The 16,472-nt window shown below is 33.9% G+C and overlaps 3 protein-coding genes across 4 annotated transcripts; all 3 read left to right on the forward strand.

The window, feature by feature from the left end:
- Positions 1–405: 405 nt before the first annotated feature.
- Positions 406–2,689, forward strand: LOC145073734 (uncharacterized). Of its 2 annotated transcripts, none has more exons than XM_079020241.1 (4): positions 406–923; positions 1,169–1,481; positions 1,621–1,751; positions 1,826–2,689. In XM_079020241.1, exons 1-4 carry the CDS (start codon positions 795–797, stop codon positions 2,558–2,560), a joined length of 1,308 nt encoding a protein of 435 aa, XP_078876367.1. In that variant the 5' UTR covers positions 406–794; the 3' UTR covers positions 2,561–2,689. The 2 variants fall into 2 exon arrangements, with proteins under 2 accessions (XP_078876367.1, XP_078876368.1); XM_079020242.1 differs by having other exon boundaries at positions 1,624–1,751.
- Positions 2,690–9,518: 6,829 nt separating this feature from the next.
- Positions 9,519–11,216, forward strand: LOC145077200 (uncharacterized). Its single transcript, XM_079022963.1, has 4 exons — positions 9,519–9,684; positions 10,138–10,202; positions 10,295–10,806; positions 10,965–11,216. Exons 2-4 carry the CDS (start codon positions 10,154–10,156, stop codon positions 11,025–11,027), a joined length of 624 nt encoding a protein of 207 aa, XP_078879089.1. The 5' UTR covers positions 9,519–9,684; positions 10,138–10,153; the 3' UTR covers positions 11,028–11,216.
- A 2,380-nt stretch (positions 11,217–13,596) lies between these two features.
- On the forward strand, positions 13,597–15,357 carry LOC145075641 (uncharacterized). Its single transcript, XM_079021806.1, has 5 exons — positions 13,597–14,032; positions 14,153–14,341; positions 14,459–14,634; positions 14,712–15,181; positions 15,261–15,357. Exons 1-5 carry the CDS (start codon positions 13,597–13,599, stop codon positions 15,355–15,357), a joined length of 1,368 nt encoding a protein of 455 aa, XP_078877932.1.
- Positions 15,358–16,472: the final 1,115 nt, after the last annotated feature.

Raw genomic sequence — 16,472 nt, forward strand, 5'->3', positions numbered from 1 at the left:
ACTTTAACACTTTGTTACCTTCAACTTAACAAGGGGAAAAAAAGAAATGGATGGAAGTAAGAAAAAAGTAAAAAAAAAAAAAAAATTGGTGATTTTGAATTCATTAAAGGAAATGAAATGATTACTTTCCCTCCTAGCTTTCTTTTCAATTTAGAAGAATTTGAAGAGATATAGCAAAATGTTTTATTTTGCTTTCATTTATCTTCAATGTGAGAAAACACAATATATTTTTTCCTTTTTTTTTATTATTTTTTTCTTACCTTTTTTTTATTTGCTAAAATTCGGAGCCACACATAAATGATTAGAAAGTGTTGAGGCCCAAATAGTTTTGAAACTTTTTGAAGACTATAAGCTGGGCGTCCGGCCCAATAATCTGATAACTCGGCTTCAAGTAATTTTATTCACATCGTCAAGAATGACAAGAACACATCTACTGATACAATTTCCTCTCTGCGAATTGAAATCTCTAACAAATTCCGATTTTAATTTCAATTCCAATTCCAATCTCCACAAATTTCTGATTTCTTCCACTCCTTCGGGTTTCCTAAGATCGCCAGTAACGTGCTTTGTAAGCTACCCCTCACTCCTTTAACCAAACTTCCGTTCTGATCGAAAATTTGCAGCTGATTAAGATGATGTTGATGAGGGCTTAGGGTTTTTTTTATCAAGAGGATGAGACGATTTCATCAACTGAATAGATTAAGTGGACGATTGATAACTTTATATCAACAGGTTAAGTTAGGATTTCTTATACTTTGAGTTTTGGATCGAAGATTTGTTCTTTTTGAGGTGGAATGGATAAAAATGGATTGCTGATAGTGTTATTGCTCTTATTTATGACCGTTTTGGGTCGGTCTAATGCCTTGAGTTCCAGGAAATTAGTTTCGACACCGGATCCAAATGGCAGCTCTAATGCAATTAAGGTTCGTGATCTGTTGATACGTGTTTTTGTTATCCCGAATTACTTACCGATTATTTTTTATTGAAGAAATTAATTGAAAATCATGTAAGTTAACTACTTGCTGGCCGATCCTGTTATCAATAACTTCAGTGCATCAATTAGGGTGGAAACAAGATAGCACTATGAAATTCACTTGATCTTCTTCTTTGTACATGTAAATTGTTTTTGTTCTGTTATGCTATTGCTAAAATTGTTATTCGTCTTTAGGATGATCCATCTTCTACATCCATTAATGATAAGAAGTTAAATCCCTCTCCAACTGAGACAACAAAGCCAGTTGATAGTCCAAATACAAATCCCTCAAATGTGGATTCTAAAGGCTTGAATGATGATAAAACCAAGATTAATTCTGAAAATCCTCCTGATAAGACAGTAGAAAAGGAGAAGGGTAAAGATGGGAAAGAGAAAGCAGAAACACAAACACAAATGGAAACATTTGCTACCAAAAGTTGCAATGGCAATCCTGTTTGTACAGACCAGGGAAAAACCATGATCGCATGTATTCAAGATTTTGAAAATGGTAAAAAGAAAACTCTTCTCTTTTGATCCATTTTAACTATTTATACTCTTAAACATTCATTTATTTCTATCCAATTAAAACATTGCAGTTTTGATTCTTTTTCCCATCTATTTATCTACATTTAACCACCTTCTTCTAGCAGGTTCCAACAATGTGACACTTATTGTGGAAAATGAAGGAATTCTAGACTTGAAAGTGAATATCACTTCTGACACATCTATAAACGATATTTTAGCACCTTTTGAAATACCTGGTCATACCACTAAAAAGGTTCGATTTTTATTGAGTTTTTTAAAAAAAAATTATAGCATCATAATTTCATTTCTTACATTTGATTATTGTAGGTTAATTTTATATTATCTGGAGACAAGACAACAAAACTTATTCTAAATGGTGATTGTGAGCTTCAACTCAAGACCACAACCATCAACACTCCTCCAAAACCTAAGGATCCCAAAACTCCTCAAAAGCCAAAAGACGAAAATGACCCTGCAAACACTCCTTTAAACCCCAAAGAAGACAACAATCCTCCAAAACCTAACAACGCCCCAACAAATCCTAAAGAAATCAAAGAACCTCCAATACCAATCCCCGACACCCCTGCCACGTCACCAAAAGACATCAACACCACCCCCGCCACGTCATCCAAAGACATCGACACCCCCGCCACGTCACCAAAAGACATCCCCCCTCCCGAAAGTGTGGATGTTCCGATTTCTCAAAACAACCTTTTAGACCAGTTGACTTTCTACTCGAAGCAAGTGACACCTATGCATGGTGCTTACGTGGCGTTTCTTTTGGCTTTAGTTGTCGGTGGGTCGTGGGCCCTGTGTAGCTTCCGGAAGCGGAGAAATGACGGCGGGATTCCGTATCAGGAGCTGGAAATGGGGCTTCCGGAATCTTCCAATGCGGTGAATGTTGATACTGTGGAAGGATGGGATCAAGATTGGGATGATGATGACTGGGATGAAGATAAGGCGATTAGATCGCCAGGTGGCGGTGTGACACCGAAAACTATCTCCTCAAATGGGTTGACTTCTAGGAAGAAAGATGGATGGGATGCTGACTGGGATGACTAGGGTAATGAGAGGAATAAAGAGGGATAGATGGGTTTATACTCTGATGTATGATAGAAGTTTTGTTTTTCATTGATTAATTACTTGTTGTTTTTGTGTTTTTTTTTTAATGAAATTTTTTGTTGGTTGTAAGATGGTTGTTAATTTTCCATACGAATTCTTGATACAAGTTAAAAATTTATGTGCAGTTTCTGCTTGACTGCTTTGTTCTGTTTCGAATGTAGTTTTATAATCAAGGTGTTGTCTAACATATATCCAAAACTTTCGGTTGCAAATAAGTGTTTCTTGATTCAATAGTTGGTGAATACAAAGATAAAGAAAGGCTGTTTGAGGACACATGATTTAAAACAAATCTAAGATGATACTAACGTTAAAATTATTGATTAAAGTTACACCTTGTTACTTAACAATTTAGGGGTGTCAATTTATGACACCACACCACAAAAATACACAAAACGAAACGAAATCGGGACGAAGTGAAAATTCATATTTGTGTTCGTGTCAAGATTAAAAAACAGGATGTTGTGTCGTGTTCATGTTTATAAATCGACACGATTAAGTATGTGGTTGTCGTGTTTTTCGTTTTTGTTGTGTTAGATATCTTTAAGTATGAATGAAATAAACTAATAGTTATTTAATATTATCTTTGTCGTGTCGTGTCTTGTTGTCGTGTTTTAATTGGTTCGTTTTCGTGTTAAGGAAAAAAAAAACATGACATCGTGTCTTGTCGGTGTTCGTGTTAGTCTTGTCGTGTTCGTGTTATACAAAATCTTATCGTGTCGTGTCTTGTCAGACAAAAACACGACATGATTGCCTAATTTGACAGCCCTACTTAACATTCCAAACACTTGTTTCAGTTTGGAAAATGTTGTGTCGTTTGTTTTGCACAAAGTTTAAAAAGTTTTAATCTAACGTTTAACAACACTATTAAACAACTAGTATTTCTAGTTTGACATATCCAAATTTAGACAACATTTCAATTTTCTTTATATTTCAAAACAATTTCTGCAACAAAAAATTTGAGATATTTCTAACATTCAATAAATAAAAATGTTTCGAAAATATAAAAATAATCACATTGCAAGTGTCTCTAACGTCGTTATCCTGGACACACATCAAAAATACTATATCCGAGTAAAAAGTTTGATGAGAGACATGTTTTTGGACTCTAAATGTTGTCTAAATTTGGAGATATCAAACTAGAAAAATAATCACATCTCAAGTGTTTCTAACGTCGCTATCCAGGACACACATCAAAAATACTATATCGGACTAAAAGTTTGATGAGAAACGTGTCTATGGACTATATAAACATCATATGTAAAAAAATACATCAATATATATGGAATCACATCAAGATCTAACATCTCACTAGTACATCAAACATCAATGGAACATGAACATTTATAGTATGCATCGGTGGAACATATTATTACACACTTGTTGCAATATGAAAGACAACCCATGGCCTTCCAATTGGCAATAGAAACATATGAACCTTTTAGGATTAGCACATAGAGCTATCTCAGAACTAGCATTTCTCTTTACCATATGGTCAAACGGTTTGACCTTAGCATATCTATTTCCATTGGAAAAGGAAACCTTTTCTAGACTACTATTGTTGTCATCGTCAATGTCCATGGAAATTTTGGAGACAGATCATTCAAGAACTTTTGCTTCATTTGCGCTCTTAAGCATTTCTGCCTCAACAACAATTAAGATATGTGTCAGATCAATTAGGGTCACGTCGTGATCGCTTATATAATAGTCTTTAATGAACTGAATATATGACTCAGGAAGTGAAAGTGGAACCAAGCCAATGGCTAGCTCCTTTGCGAAAACGACACCCATCATATCCTTTATGAAAACGACTCCCATCATATATCCAATCTGTCAATGTGCGATTTCATTTCCAGAACATGCGCACACACAAACTTTCCATCTTGATGTTTAAATGCCAATAGGGGTCGAGTAATTTCATACTTTTCAACTTGAAGAAGACATGACTTAGGGAGAGTCACTAGAGGAGGAGGAAGAAAAGTTGAAGAAGAATGATGTCCAGTTCCATCATTTCTTGAAAAAGAGAAAACATTTTCACCTTGATTTGAACGTGGAAGATCATCTTCAAAAAAAGAGGGAAACCATTTTCATAAAAATAAGGAAGACCACTATTGTTTTGATTTGACATCTATAAAGGGAGAAAAGAGAATTCAAGTTAGTTGACTTTTAATCCTTAAATATTAACCCATAAATTTTAATTAAGGTTATGATCAATATTTTTCGTTCGAACTTTGACGAGGGATGTCATAATTAAATTCGAATCTATTTTAGGTAGGTAAGACTTTTACCAATTTTAATCTTATGAAATTCCTAGATCTTTTTGAGATTCATTGAATCTTATCAATGACATGTTTAATCTCGATTATGTTCTCATTTTTGTGACTGGGATGTTGAGGATGACATACTAGATGTGAATAATCATGCAAATTAGCTTGGTACTATCGATGTTATTTATCATCTCGTTTTAATGTCCCGGTTAGTCACACGTGCTCCATTAATCAACAATGATTTTCGAGTCACCCATTACCACTCTTTATTAATCACACATTAGTGTGCCGATTAACCATAAATGCTCCACTAACGACTTATAAATGTAATGTGTAATTTCATGGATTAGCATCAAATTCACATTTTTCCTGAAGTAACTACAATTGAGATTTTAATAAAAGGTTTAGTTACTTATTATATCACATTATAATTATTAATGAGATTTAACTTGTCTTATCAAACTTGTTTGGCTAACGACCATCCACCATACAAGAGAGTGGTGGTGAGAGTGGACACCCATTCAACGACCATTTTATAGGCTGCTTCCTTATACCCTTTTCATAGTGTGACTTCGTGAATGAGGTCTAGTATTGGTATGCCTGACTAATCTTATACGTATAATATATATATATATATATATATATATATATATATCCTTATTCTAATAAAAGAATAGTTTTAATTTCCTTTTGACATGTGTCATCCTATTAAACATCCTAATTAATGTATATTTTATTCTATTTTTGTCATGTGTCACCCTATTAGGCTTCATAATTAATGAATGCTATTTATCAACCTATTAATTCTCAATTTTAAATTTTAAATTTTAAATTTCCCACTCTAATTACATTAATTTAATTACATTAGAATAAAAATTAAATTAAAATTAATACAAATTATAAAGTGATATAATTTCATATATTTATTTAAATTAATGATTATAGTTTTATATAACTAAAAAAATATCTCTTAATTAATAATTTATTTGAAATTATTGATTAATAATTTTGAGTTCTCACTATAATAATTTAATTAATTTTGTAACCGTGGTTTCCACGGGTTATAAACTAGTATATATATATATATATATATATATATATATATATATATATATATATATATATATATATATATATATAACTTTTAATTATATAACTAGTATAAGGTGAATTTTAAAACATTTTAATATTTCAAGGGTTTAATCTTTTAATAAATTAAACTTTTAATTCAATTAATTTGAACAATTTTATGGATTTATTAAATATATTTTAATTAATCATTTAATTAAATTATTAATATTATCCATAAGGATGTATTTTAAACTTTTCAAAATATTAGAGTTATATTTTAAAATTTCACAATTAATAATCAATTAATTAAATTAAAAATATAAACCAATCATGAATTTAAGATAAGGATATCAAATTACATGGATAATTATTCAGCTTTAATTGATTAAAACATTATCTAAGGTAATTATCCTAATCAACTCATGAGGTAAGCCAAAAATCCGATTTTGTGGATCCGACGGTCCAACACACCATGTAAGACAATCACTACGCCGTGTTGGGTCGAAATTTGCAGGTAAACACGTCGTGTTAGAAGAACACCACGACGTGTTTGATGAACAAAATGACGATTTTGTTTTCTCCTCCCTGTTCAAGTTCAACAATTGTATCAATTCAATAAAAAACTAAACCTACACTCTGATACCACTGATGAGAATTATGCAAAACATATAAATCTTATGTGTGCATGCAACCCTAAATAATTGATCTATGTTTTCTCTAATTGAACATACAACTTGAACAACAAAATAGAAAACTCTAGGATACCTAGTATATTTTCAATTTATACTAATTAGGGTTAGGAGAAACATACCTTAGTAGTTATTGTATAAATAACAAATAAACCTTCTTGAATAAATCTTGGAAGCAAGTGTTACAAGTGTCGTGCCTCTAATGCCTTACACCCAAACCCTAACAACCACGGAGCTTAAATAGATATAGGGGAGCGAGGTGGAAATAATCGGAATTCCTCTAAGGAATCAATGCTTGGACAAAATCAAACCCCATTGCGGTTTATATAGGTGATAAATAAGGTATTGGATAAGGCAAGTATCTCCAAGTTAACTCTAATCCTTTAACTTCCTCTCTAAGGCATCTAAGGCACCCTTAATGCTCAATGAAACCCTAGAAAGTTTCTATATTTCGTTCCCCTTATTTATGGGAGGTTCTAGAATTGTCCAATGCTCAACTATTGAACATTGTCACCTTTATTCCTCATACTTTTAATTGATCTAATTAATCCCAAAATTAATTCAAATTAATTTCTGATTAATTATTAATTAAATAATATTATTTCCAATTAATATATTATTTTCATAATATATTAACAAATCATATATTTTGATTTCTAATTAATTTATTAACACCTTCCTTCAATCCTCCAAAATACCCTCAAAATGGTCTTTAAAAGCTCAAGAACACACAAGAGAAATTAAGGTTTAAATATAGGGTTTAGAGAGTAAGGAGGCTGATCAAGATGAGGGTTCGAAGTCCATATGGTTGTTTATATAGTGGCAAACCCTAAAATTAGTGTTTTCATTAATCATCGCGTACGCCCCATGTATTGATCTGTATGCCTTGTGTACGCGTCCGGGTTCCCGATCCTTCCTCACACGAGTACGCTAAGCGTCCCACAAGGTACGTCCCGCGTACTCGCTTCGCACAAGCACGCTAAGCGTACTCTAATGTAAGCGCAACGTATCACTCAGGGACTAGAATGTGACTATTTAAATAGTGCAAGGTCTAAAGAGAACATACCAGAATCCAAGTGTTACACCTTAATTGGTGAATCTTAAGTTTAGGACTTGTCAGTTTAGAAAATTATCTGGGATGTTGACTTAAGGTTTTTTGGTAATTTGTTATTCTGAGGAGTTCGGGTCTACAACTCTTGCAATGTTTCTTTGTTTGTAGTTTGAGATGAGTTTCTCTCTCACTGTTCCCGAGGATCGAAGGCACCAATGCCGACCGTCTGATAATGTATAACATATGGTATTTAGGATGTGGTATGCAATAGTTGGTAGATCTGTATGATTATTGTTTTACTGGTTATTATGTCATATTTGATTATTTGTATATGTTGACATATAGGATTGGGTTGAGACAGTCTTGCTTTGTGTTGTAGTCCAAGATACCTGGGGGCGGTCTGAATAGGTTGTAGGCCCTGCAAGGCGGTCCAGTTATGCCGAAAGCCCGATAGAGTGGCCCAGATAGGATGTAGGCTCATGTTCGCATGCTTGTATTATTATGTTTGTGTGTGTTATATTAGGGGAAGTCACTAAGATTTGGCTTATAATTTCAATGTTTGTTTCAGGTACTTCTGAGGATCAGGGTAAGGCGAAGGCATGACCGTACAAATCCTCCATTGATTTTGTTATGATGGATTTTTATGATGGATTTTTATGATGTTTGATTTGGATGCATTGTATTTGACACACATGATTTGGGATGACTTACTCTTATTCACTATGGTTTTACCTAATTAAAAATGAAAATTTGTATCATGATTTTTGGGATGTCATAAGTTGGTATCATAACCATGGTTTGATAGAAATAGATGAGCATTCGTGTGAGGTCAGACTCAACTAAGGATCTACAGAAGTTTTCAGGAAAAAAAATCGATCAAAAGGAGGATGCGATGTGTAAGATCAGCCGGAGCAATAATGTATTCCCAAGATACCCACACATGTATTTGTATTGAGTTTATGTTAGAGCTACATTCTAGTTAGTAGGCTAAGGATCTTCATGAATGATATGTTGGAACTGCTTGGATTTGATGAATTTGATGCTTGGTAGCCTTGGAAGATTATTTGCTTGCTTGTGAAACTGACATTATTACTGTAGTAGTTAGTGTAAACATCATAGCTATGCATGATTAAGATTTCATACCCTGAGAATGTATAATGTAGCCTTATTTCATGTACTTATTTGATGAAGAGATTAGGGTAGTGTAGCATGTTAGAAGTATAAAGAACAAGAGATCTAAATAAGATATGTTTAGCTCGATTATAAGTCTAAGGAGTACAAGAGTGAATGAGTACAAGATATGATGTATGACTCAAAGTTCGTTAATGACGTGGACGAAAATTTAGAGGAATGAGACAATGTGTTTTAAGAGTTGCATAGTCTTTTACTCTGTGCACAACAATTAATGAAGGCTAAGGCAGATCAGCGTTGATGAGAAATCCACTTTGAAGTAGGCGATTATGTTTTTTCTTAAGTTAAGACCATATTCGCTGGTTATTGTCTTATGATTCGTCAATGGTAGATAGCTTTGCAACAATATCAAATATATGGACAACATAAATTAAGCACACAAGCATATTACCGGTAAACCTTTTGAATTGGTTACCATGCTTGGAGTAAAATTTGACTTTAATAGTATAAATACCAAAAAAAACCTTTGAAACCAAAGACAAGTTAGTTGATTACAAAAATATTAACCTTTTTACTTATTAGCAAAAAAGAAGAAGAAATCAGTTGGGCTTTTGTGAGACTTGGCCCAAACGGCAGACATATTAAGGAAGTTTCTGAGTTTTCCGGTTTTCCTTATATCAAAATCAAAATTTTTAAATATTTTTACCACATATCTTTTCTACCCCGAGTATTAACCCTAAGCAAAAAGAATCTCACACCGGAGGGTTTGATTAAACTAAAAGGTCGTTCCCGAAGGATAGTATTACAGTCGATAGCACGAGAATCTTGAATCGATCGGTACTATACGTCCACTTGTTCGTGAGTATTCTACTTCCATGAAACCTTAATTTAATCTGTCGATTGTTAGTATTGAATGGCAGCGATCGATTTGTTCGCTTAAATCCCGTCTATATGCATTTTTCCGGTTTTAATTTCTATTTCAATGGCTATAATGTTCATCTGCGGTGTATGATGGCGTGATGAGACGTTAATGGAGTTTAGTTTAGGTAGATTAACCTAAAATTATTGAACGAATGTAAAATTAAAACTAATCCTTCTCCTTAGGGTTTTAAAATCGCGTGATGCTTTGTTTGTTTTAGATCTTGTAACTTGTATCAATGAATTGTTTTATGATTTTTATGGTAAAATAGAAACCGGTTTGGACATTTTTTTACGTTTTTTTCTCTGATTTTTGATGGTAATTGGAATTTGAAGCACCATGAATGCGTGAAATCTCAGTTTTTGACATTGTCTGTATTGATTATTCTACAGACAAAGTGTAGGGGAGATGGCAATGCATGGCAGTGAAGACGCAAATTCCAGTGATCACTTTGATGGTATTCTATTTGATTATTGATATTACATATGTTTGTATGTTGTTTGATATCCATTTTGACGAAAGGAATGCTTTTTTTCTTCTTTGGTGAAGGGAACAACAAAAATCAGGTTTTCCAGACTAATAGTGAGCGACTGAATCTTGGAGTAAGGAGGAAGAGACGTCAAGTTGTAATGTCAAGGTTGGGGAAGCCATTTGCACTCATGAGAACATCACGAATTCAAAAAAATGTGATTCCTATTGGAAAAGAAGTCGGTGGCTACAAGAAAGCTCAGAAGCACCAACATAGACATTGGGATGTAAAGAAAAGGAGTCAGGGAAAGAAATCAATAGCACAAGTCAGGGAATCTGAATCTGATAACAAGGACCTTGTGGAACCATTTGTTTCAAAGACAGTCCCATCTGAAGATGAAGAAGATGAAGAAGATTCAGAAGATGATTTTTGTGGTATGCGAAGCCGGCGTGAGGCATGGTTCAAATCAGACTTGTCCTTGCTGGTGACAGATGAATCTGAATCTGAATCTGATACTGAAACACATACTAAGAAGCGGGGTTCAAATATAATAAGAGGTCCTACACCTTCCATACACGGAATTGAATATCTAGTGAGTTGATGTCACTTTTTTTTATTATGATTATGATGATGATGATGATGATGATGATCATCATCATCATCATCATCATGTGTTTGTTTGTTGATGCATATGTTTTTAGTTGCAACAAATGTAAACTAACCCATAATCCTTTTTGATCAATCATGTAGGTTTTATATGATCCAACTCCAAGCTTCTTGATGTGTAAACCAGGAGAGAATATAAGATGTTGATGATGCTACCTTTGGACCTTAAAAAAAACTAACTCATTTGGTTTGGTTTATTTTGGTTTGAAAAATGTATATAGTTTCTTTACTTATCCTCAAAGTATGTTGTTCTTTTTGTGGTTACTCCTACTAAATTTTTTTCCTTGCTATTTTTGGTCAAATATTTAGATTTATCCTCATATTGTGAGAGAATTATGTTGTTGGGTGTTTAATGGACCTTATGTTGCGGTATGAGGGGTTAAATTGCGAATTTAACATTTTTTCCATAAAAAAATCATCTACATCATTTGTTGTTGATAGCCAAATGAAATGAACAGTACAACTTTGTAGATAGTACCTACTTTGGCAGGTTTTTACATCTGTAAAAACCACTATCGTATCCTGACAATTTTCTTTAAGAGAAAATTACAAATTTAGCAAAAAAAACACTAATTACTTTGCAAATTTAGCCAAAAAAAATCAAAGTTGCAAAAATAGCCATTGAAATCGCGGATGGAATGGTCTATCTGTGATTTGCCCATCCCATCTGCGAATGTACACGTGGCTAAAGCACATCTGTACACGTGGCTAAAGCACAGATGTGCTTTAGCCACTTGTATATTTACAAATGGTTTTTTTTTTTGTTTTTTTTTTGTATATAAGCAAGAATTAGACTAAAATCGCAGATGGACAGTGTCTGCAATTTCCTCCCTTTCATCTGCGATTTTATGTTTTATTTTTTTATTATAAAATCAATGAGTTTGACTACGAAATAACCTTATTATATATAAACTTTTGTAGGAAATTGTAGATGGGTTTTTTTTAAAGATTTTGAACATCAAAGGGATAGAAACAGGAAGCTGAAACAATATAAAAAAAATAAAAAAATCACATAATAATATTATAATATTTACGTAAGAAACATGAAGTAACAAACAGGAAGAAAGAAAAAAGAAGAAACAGATGGAATACCTGTTTTATTGAACTTGTTTATTAGCAGAAGATGGAATATAAATAACAAATAGTATTGGGAGATGTTAGCCTTATGACGATAATTAAGGATTTGATGCCCGATTTTTAGCTGGACAATTTTTTTTAAAGCACCTTATTTAATGGATTGTATAACCTTATTTACAGATATCTTTATTAAAAAAATTAATTTCAAATTGGATTTTATGGATTACAAACCCATTGATTTTATAGTAAAAAAAACCATAAAATTGCAGATGAAAGGGAGGAAATCGCAAATGGACATTGTCCATCTGCGATTTTAGTCTAATTCTTGCTTATATATACAAAAAAAACCATATGCAAATGTACAAGTGGCTAAAGCACGTCTGTGCTTTAGCCACTTGTACATTCGCAGATGGGATGGCCAATCACAGATGGACCATTCCCATCCGCGATTTCAGTGGCTATTTTTGCAACTTCAATTTTTTTTTGTGGCTAAATTTGCAAAGTAATTAGTGTTTTTGGCTAAATTTGTAATTTTCTCTTTCTTTAATAATTAGCCTTAAAAAAGAAATGATTGAGTAGTTAATTTAGCAATATGCCATAAAGCTTACATTTTTTCAATAGAAACCGCAAAAAAATCAAGATCAATGAAAAGTGAAAGCTTTTGATACTTTTAAGACGGAACAAATTATTAAAGTTGTTCTTATGGTTTGCTGAAATTGTGTGTTTGATCTCTATGTAATTTTTGCGTTCAGAAAGTCCCTAAAGTTTGGTTTTTTTGTTTTTTTTATTTTTTATTTTTTTGTGTCTTATCAATTTTTTTTTTTATCTATATATTATTTATGTATCACTTATAAAACGAGAAAGGGAAAATGACATATAGGCCCTATAATGTTTCTACGGTTTACCCATTCAGCTACTTAACTTATTTTGTAGCTTAATAAGCGAACAAATTACTCTTTGTCGGGTCGATTAAGTCCTTATGTCAATTTTGAAGGGGTTAGCCGGTCATTTTAAGTCCACCTCCTTCTACTAACACCACATCGGATGCTGACTGTGACTTTCGTCTAATGCCATGTCATTAATTAGTCACCTCCTTCTTAATGTTGGTATATGCTTTATAAAAGAGCCCTTTTACCTCCAATGTTCAACACTTCATCGGTAAACCCTTTTTTGTGAGCTGCTTCTAAATCCTCAAGCATGGAACCCGTATTCTTACAAGTAGATGTCCACTTCCAAGGAATGTTCGCACGGAACCCCGTACGCTACACCGGTGGAATTACTCAGAGGTTTTCGGACATCGATTTCACAGGAATGGACAAGGATGGGTGTGTTGCGTTCATCGAAAGGTTCACTGGGGAAAAGTATGAGAAACTCTATTACTGCCAACCTGATATTGATTTTCCAAAAGGTTTGAGTCTAATTTGCAATGACCTCGATTATTACGACTTCATAGCAATTGCATATGAATGTGGTGTTATACTCCTTATGTATGTAGACCATTTTGAGAATAGTAACATACAGGAATGGTTGGATGAACACAAAGACGAGTTTGTTGGTAACATACAGGAAAAAGTATTTGATGATGCATGATTGGTTAAGGAAGTTGCAACAGGGCATTGGGATGTGGGTGACACAAACGATGAGGAAGAGAATGGCGAGGATGATGACGACGGGGATGAGGACGTCGATGACGATGAGGATGACCATCAGAAGCCTCATTTTTTTTATAAAGGGTAATGAGATTCAGGTAGACATGGGTGAGAAAGCAGGTGCAAGTGAGTTTTTCGAAGAAGACATGAGTGACGATGAAGATATTTATCCCGAATTGCCAAACATTTTCAATGATAAGCTCAATTGTAAGGAGCATGAACCTGTTTTAGGTATGAGGTTTGAGAGTCTTAAGCAATTGAAACACATGCTTTGTAACTATGCTGTCGCGAATGGTTATCAATTATGTTTTGTTAATAATGATACTAGACGATTACTTGTCAAATGCTGTGATGGCAAATGTACTTTTAGGCTTTGGGGTTCTGGGATGAGTGAAGATAAGTCTTTCCAGATAAAGTCTCTTATCGGTGAGCATAATTGTGCAAAAAATTTCAAATTCGGATCAATTGTGACTTACAAATGGATAGGGACCCACTTTAAGCACCAATTTTATAACAATCAAAAGATGAGTATCTGATTGCTTAGAGAGGAGGTAAAAACCGCTTTTGGGATTAATCTGAGTATGAGTCAGTGTAGGAGAGCCAAGAAGTATGCATTGAGTCTAGCTGAAGGCACAATAGCTGAAAATTATGCAAGATTATGGTCATATGGTGAGGAGATTAGAAGATCAAATCCTGGATCCACAGTTAAAATTTGTGTTGATTCAACGCCTGATGGTAAGAATTATTTCAGCAAAATATACATATGTTTTGCTTCAGTAAACGAGGGATGGAGGGGAGGATGTAGGAGGATCATTAACCTGGATGGTTGTTTTCTAAAAAGTTTTTGTCAAGGGGAGTTGCTTTGTGCTGTTGGTAGAGATTCTAACAATGGAATATTCCCGATTGCTTGGGCAGTTGTTTCTGTGGAAAACAAAGAGAATTGGAAATGGTTCATAGAAACGCTTTCAGAAGATTTGCAATGTTGGAATGATGGACATGGTTTGGTTCTAATTTCGGATCAACACAAGGTATGGTTCAAAACTAGTGCATGTTTTAAATTTAGTAATTGCTATTCTAATTTCTAACATTAATGTGACTTATGTAGGGTTTGATTGAGGCAGTAAAGGAAGTATTTCCTATAGCTGAACATAGGCAGTGTGCTAGACATATCTATGCGAATTTTAGAAAGAGATTTAGTGGATCCAAGTTTGAAAATTTGTTTTGGAAAGCGAGCAAGGCAACAACTGAAGCACAATTTAATGTAGTTATGAAAGAGATTGGAAAATTAAATCTGGAAGCAGTTGTGTATCTTATGGATAGAGATCCAAAGACTTGGTCTTTGGCTTTTTTCAGAGTTCATAATTCTTGTGAGTCAGTAGAGAATGGGTTTTCAGAGAGTTTTAATAGTGTGATTTTGGATACGGGGAAGAAACCAATAATAAGCATGTTAGAGGACATTCGTATATATGTGATGCAAAGGATGGTGACTATGAAACTAACCGGACAAGGATGGAATCGTTATTATGTTTGTCCAAATATCAGAATACGGTTGAATATGCTCCAGACTGAGCAAAGGTTTGTACATTTATCCAATTACATTAGTACCTTACTCTTCACATCTCATGATATTTACAGTTTTCATCTATATATGTAGGCATTGGAAGGTCATTTCTTGTGGGGGGATGAAGTTTGAGGCAAGGAAAATGGACAAGGCGTTTACTGTTAATGTTGAAAAAAAGGAATGCAACTAGAGGCTATGGCAACTTAATGGATATGGTTGCGTACACTCAGTTGCCACCTTAGCCTACTTAAATATCACACCTGATGGTCCATATGTAAATCCAATGTACTTGGTTGCATTATACCATAATACTTACAAACAGCCAATCCATGGGATGAATGGAAAAACATGTGGCCTTCTACTGACTTGATACCCCCTTTTCCTCCATTGAAAAGACGTATGCCACGCAGGCCAACCATAAAGAGAAGAAGAGATGCTTCTGAACGGATGGGAAAATATATCGTCTCCAAGGCAGGGAAGAACGTGTCTTGTAGCATATGCGAGGAGAAAGGACACAACAAGGCTACTTGTAGTAAATGTGTAGGGACATCCAAACAAAATGGAACAAAGAAACAAAAAACTATACCTACGCAGGAGTCTGTATATGTTGCCATAGGGGTTGGGGATGATGAGGTAACGGTAGATGCTAGTGATGCTTTGGAGAGGACTGGTGAGGAAGAGTTGACGGTGGGAGTCAATGGACGGGATGAAGGGGTGAAGGCCAATGCTCGTGTTCATCAAGTTAAGCATGTTAAACTGCCTAACAAACGAAAGAAGTCAGAAAGAATCATTAAAATGAAGCTTGCAAAAAAGGTGGGAGATGAAGGTAGGAGTGTTGCAACGGCCATGGAGTTGGATTAAATAATTGTTTGTTATTTGTAGTGAATGTGTGTTGCAATAAACAAATGATCTTTGTATGTTCTTTTATGGTGTAATATGTTATTTTGTTGTGTGGTAAGTTGTTATATGGTCTGTTTTTGTTGTCCCGTGCCACGAATATGTAGGGGTATTATGGGCATTTTAGTCATTACAAAGTAAATTACTTGTTGTTTTATTTTTGTTATATGAATTTTTTTGTTGGTTGTAAGATGGTTGTTAATTTTCCATACGAATTCTTGATACAAGTTAAAAATTTATTTGCAGTTTTTGCTTGACTGCTTTGTTCTGTTATTTGACTCTGAAACCTGTAAATCCATTGATCTGTTAAAAAACTTTCGGATGCAGACATGATTCTTGATTCAAAGAGTTGGTGACTACGAAAATAAAGGAAGGCAATTTGAGGACACATCTAGTTAAACAAATTTA

The sequence above is a fragment of the Lactuca serriola genome, chromosome 9, assembly GCF_051521515.1.
Source record: "Lactuca serriola cultivar US96UC23 chromosome 9, Lser_US96UC23_V15, whole genome shotgun sequence".
NCBI lineage: Eukaryota > Viridiplantae > Streptophyta > Magnoliopsida > Asterales > Asteraceae > Lactuca > Lactuca serriola.

Bases quoted from the DNA above. Each gene is read 5' to 3' on its own strand.
- LOC145073734 (XM_079020241.1), top strand. From the start codon at position 795: ATGGATAAAAATGGATTGCTGATAGTGTTATTGCTCTTATTTATGACC. The intron at 924-1,168 runs GTTCGTGATCTG...ATTCGTCTTTAG, and splicing joins GCAGCTCTAATGCAATTAAG to GATGATCCATCTTCTACATC. The intron at 1,752-1,825 runs GTTCGATTTTTA...TGATTATTGTAG, and splicing joins CTGGTCATACCACTAAAAAG to GTTAATTTTATATTATCTGG.
- LOC145077200 (XM_079022963.1), top strand. From the start codon at position 10,154: ATGGCAATGCATGGCAGTGAAGACGCAAATTCCAGTGATCACTTTGAT. The intron at 10,203-10,294 runs GTATTCTATTTG...TCTTTGGTGAAG, and splicing joins TTCCAGTGATCACTTTGATG to GGAACAACAAAAATCAGGTT. The intron at 10,807-10,964 runs GTGAGTTGATGT...TCAATCATGTAG, and splicing joins TACACGGAATTGAATATCTA to GTTTTATATGATCCAACTCC.
- LOC145075641 (XM_079021806.1), top strand. From the start codon at position 13,597: ATGAGGAAGAGAATGGCGAGGATGATGACGACGGGGATGAGGACGTCG. The intron at 14,342-14,458 runs GTAAGAATTATT...GTTTTTGTCAAG, and splicing joins TGTTGATTCAACGCCTGATG to GGGAGTTGCTTTGTGCTGTT. The intron at 14,635-14,711 runs GTATGGTTCAAA...TGACTTATGTAG, and splicing joins TAATTTCGGATCAACACAAG to GGTTTGATTGAGGCAGTAAA.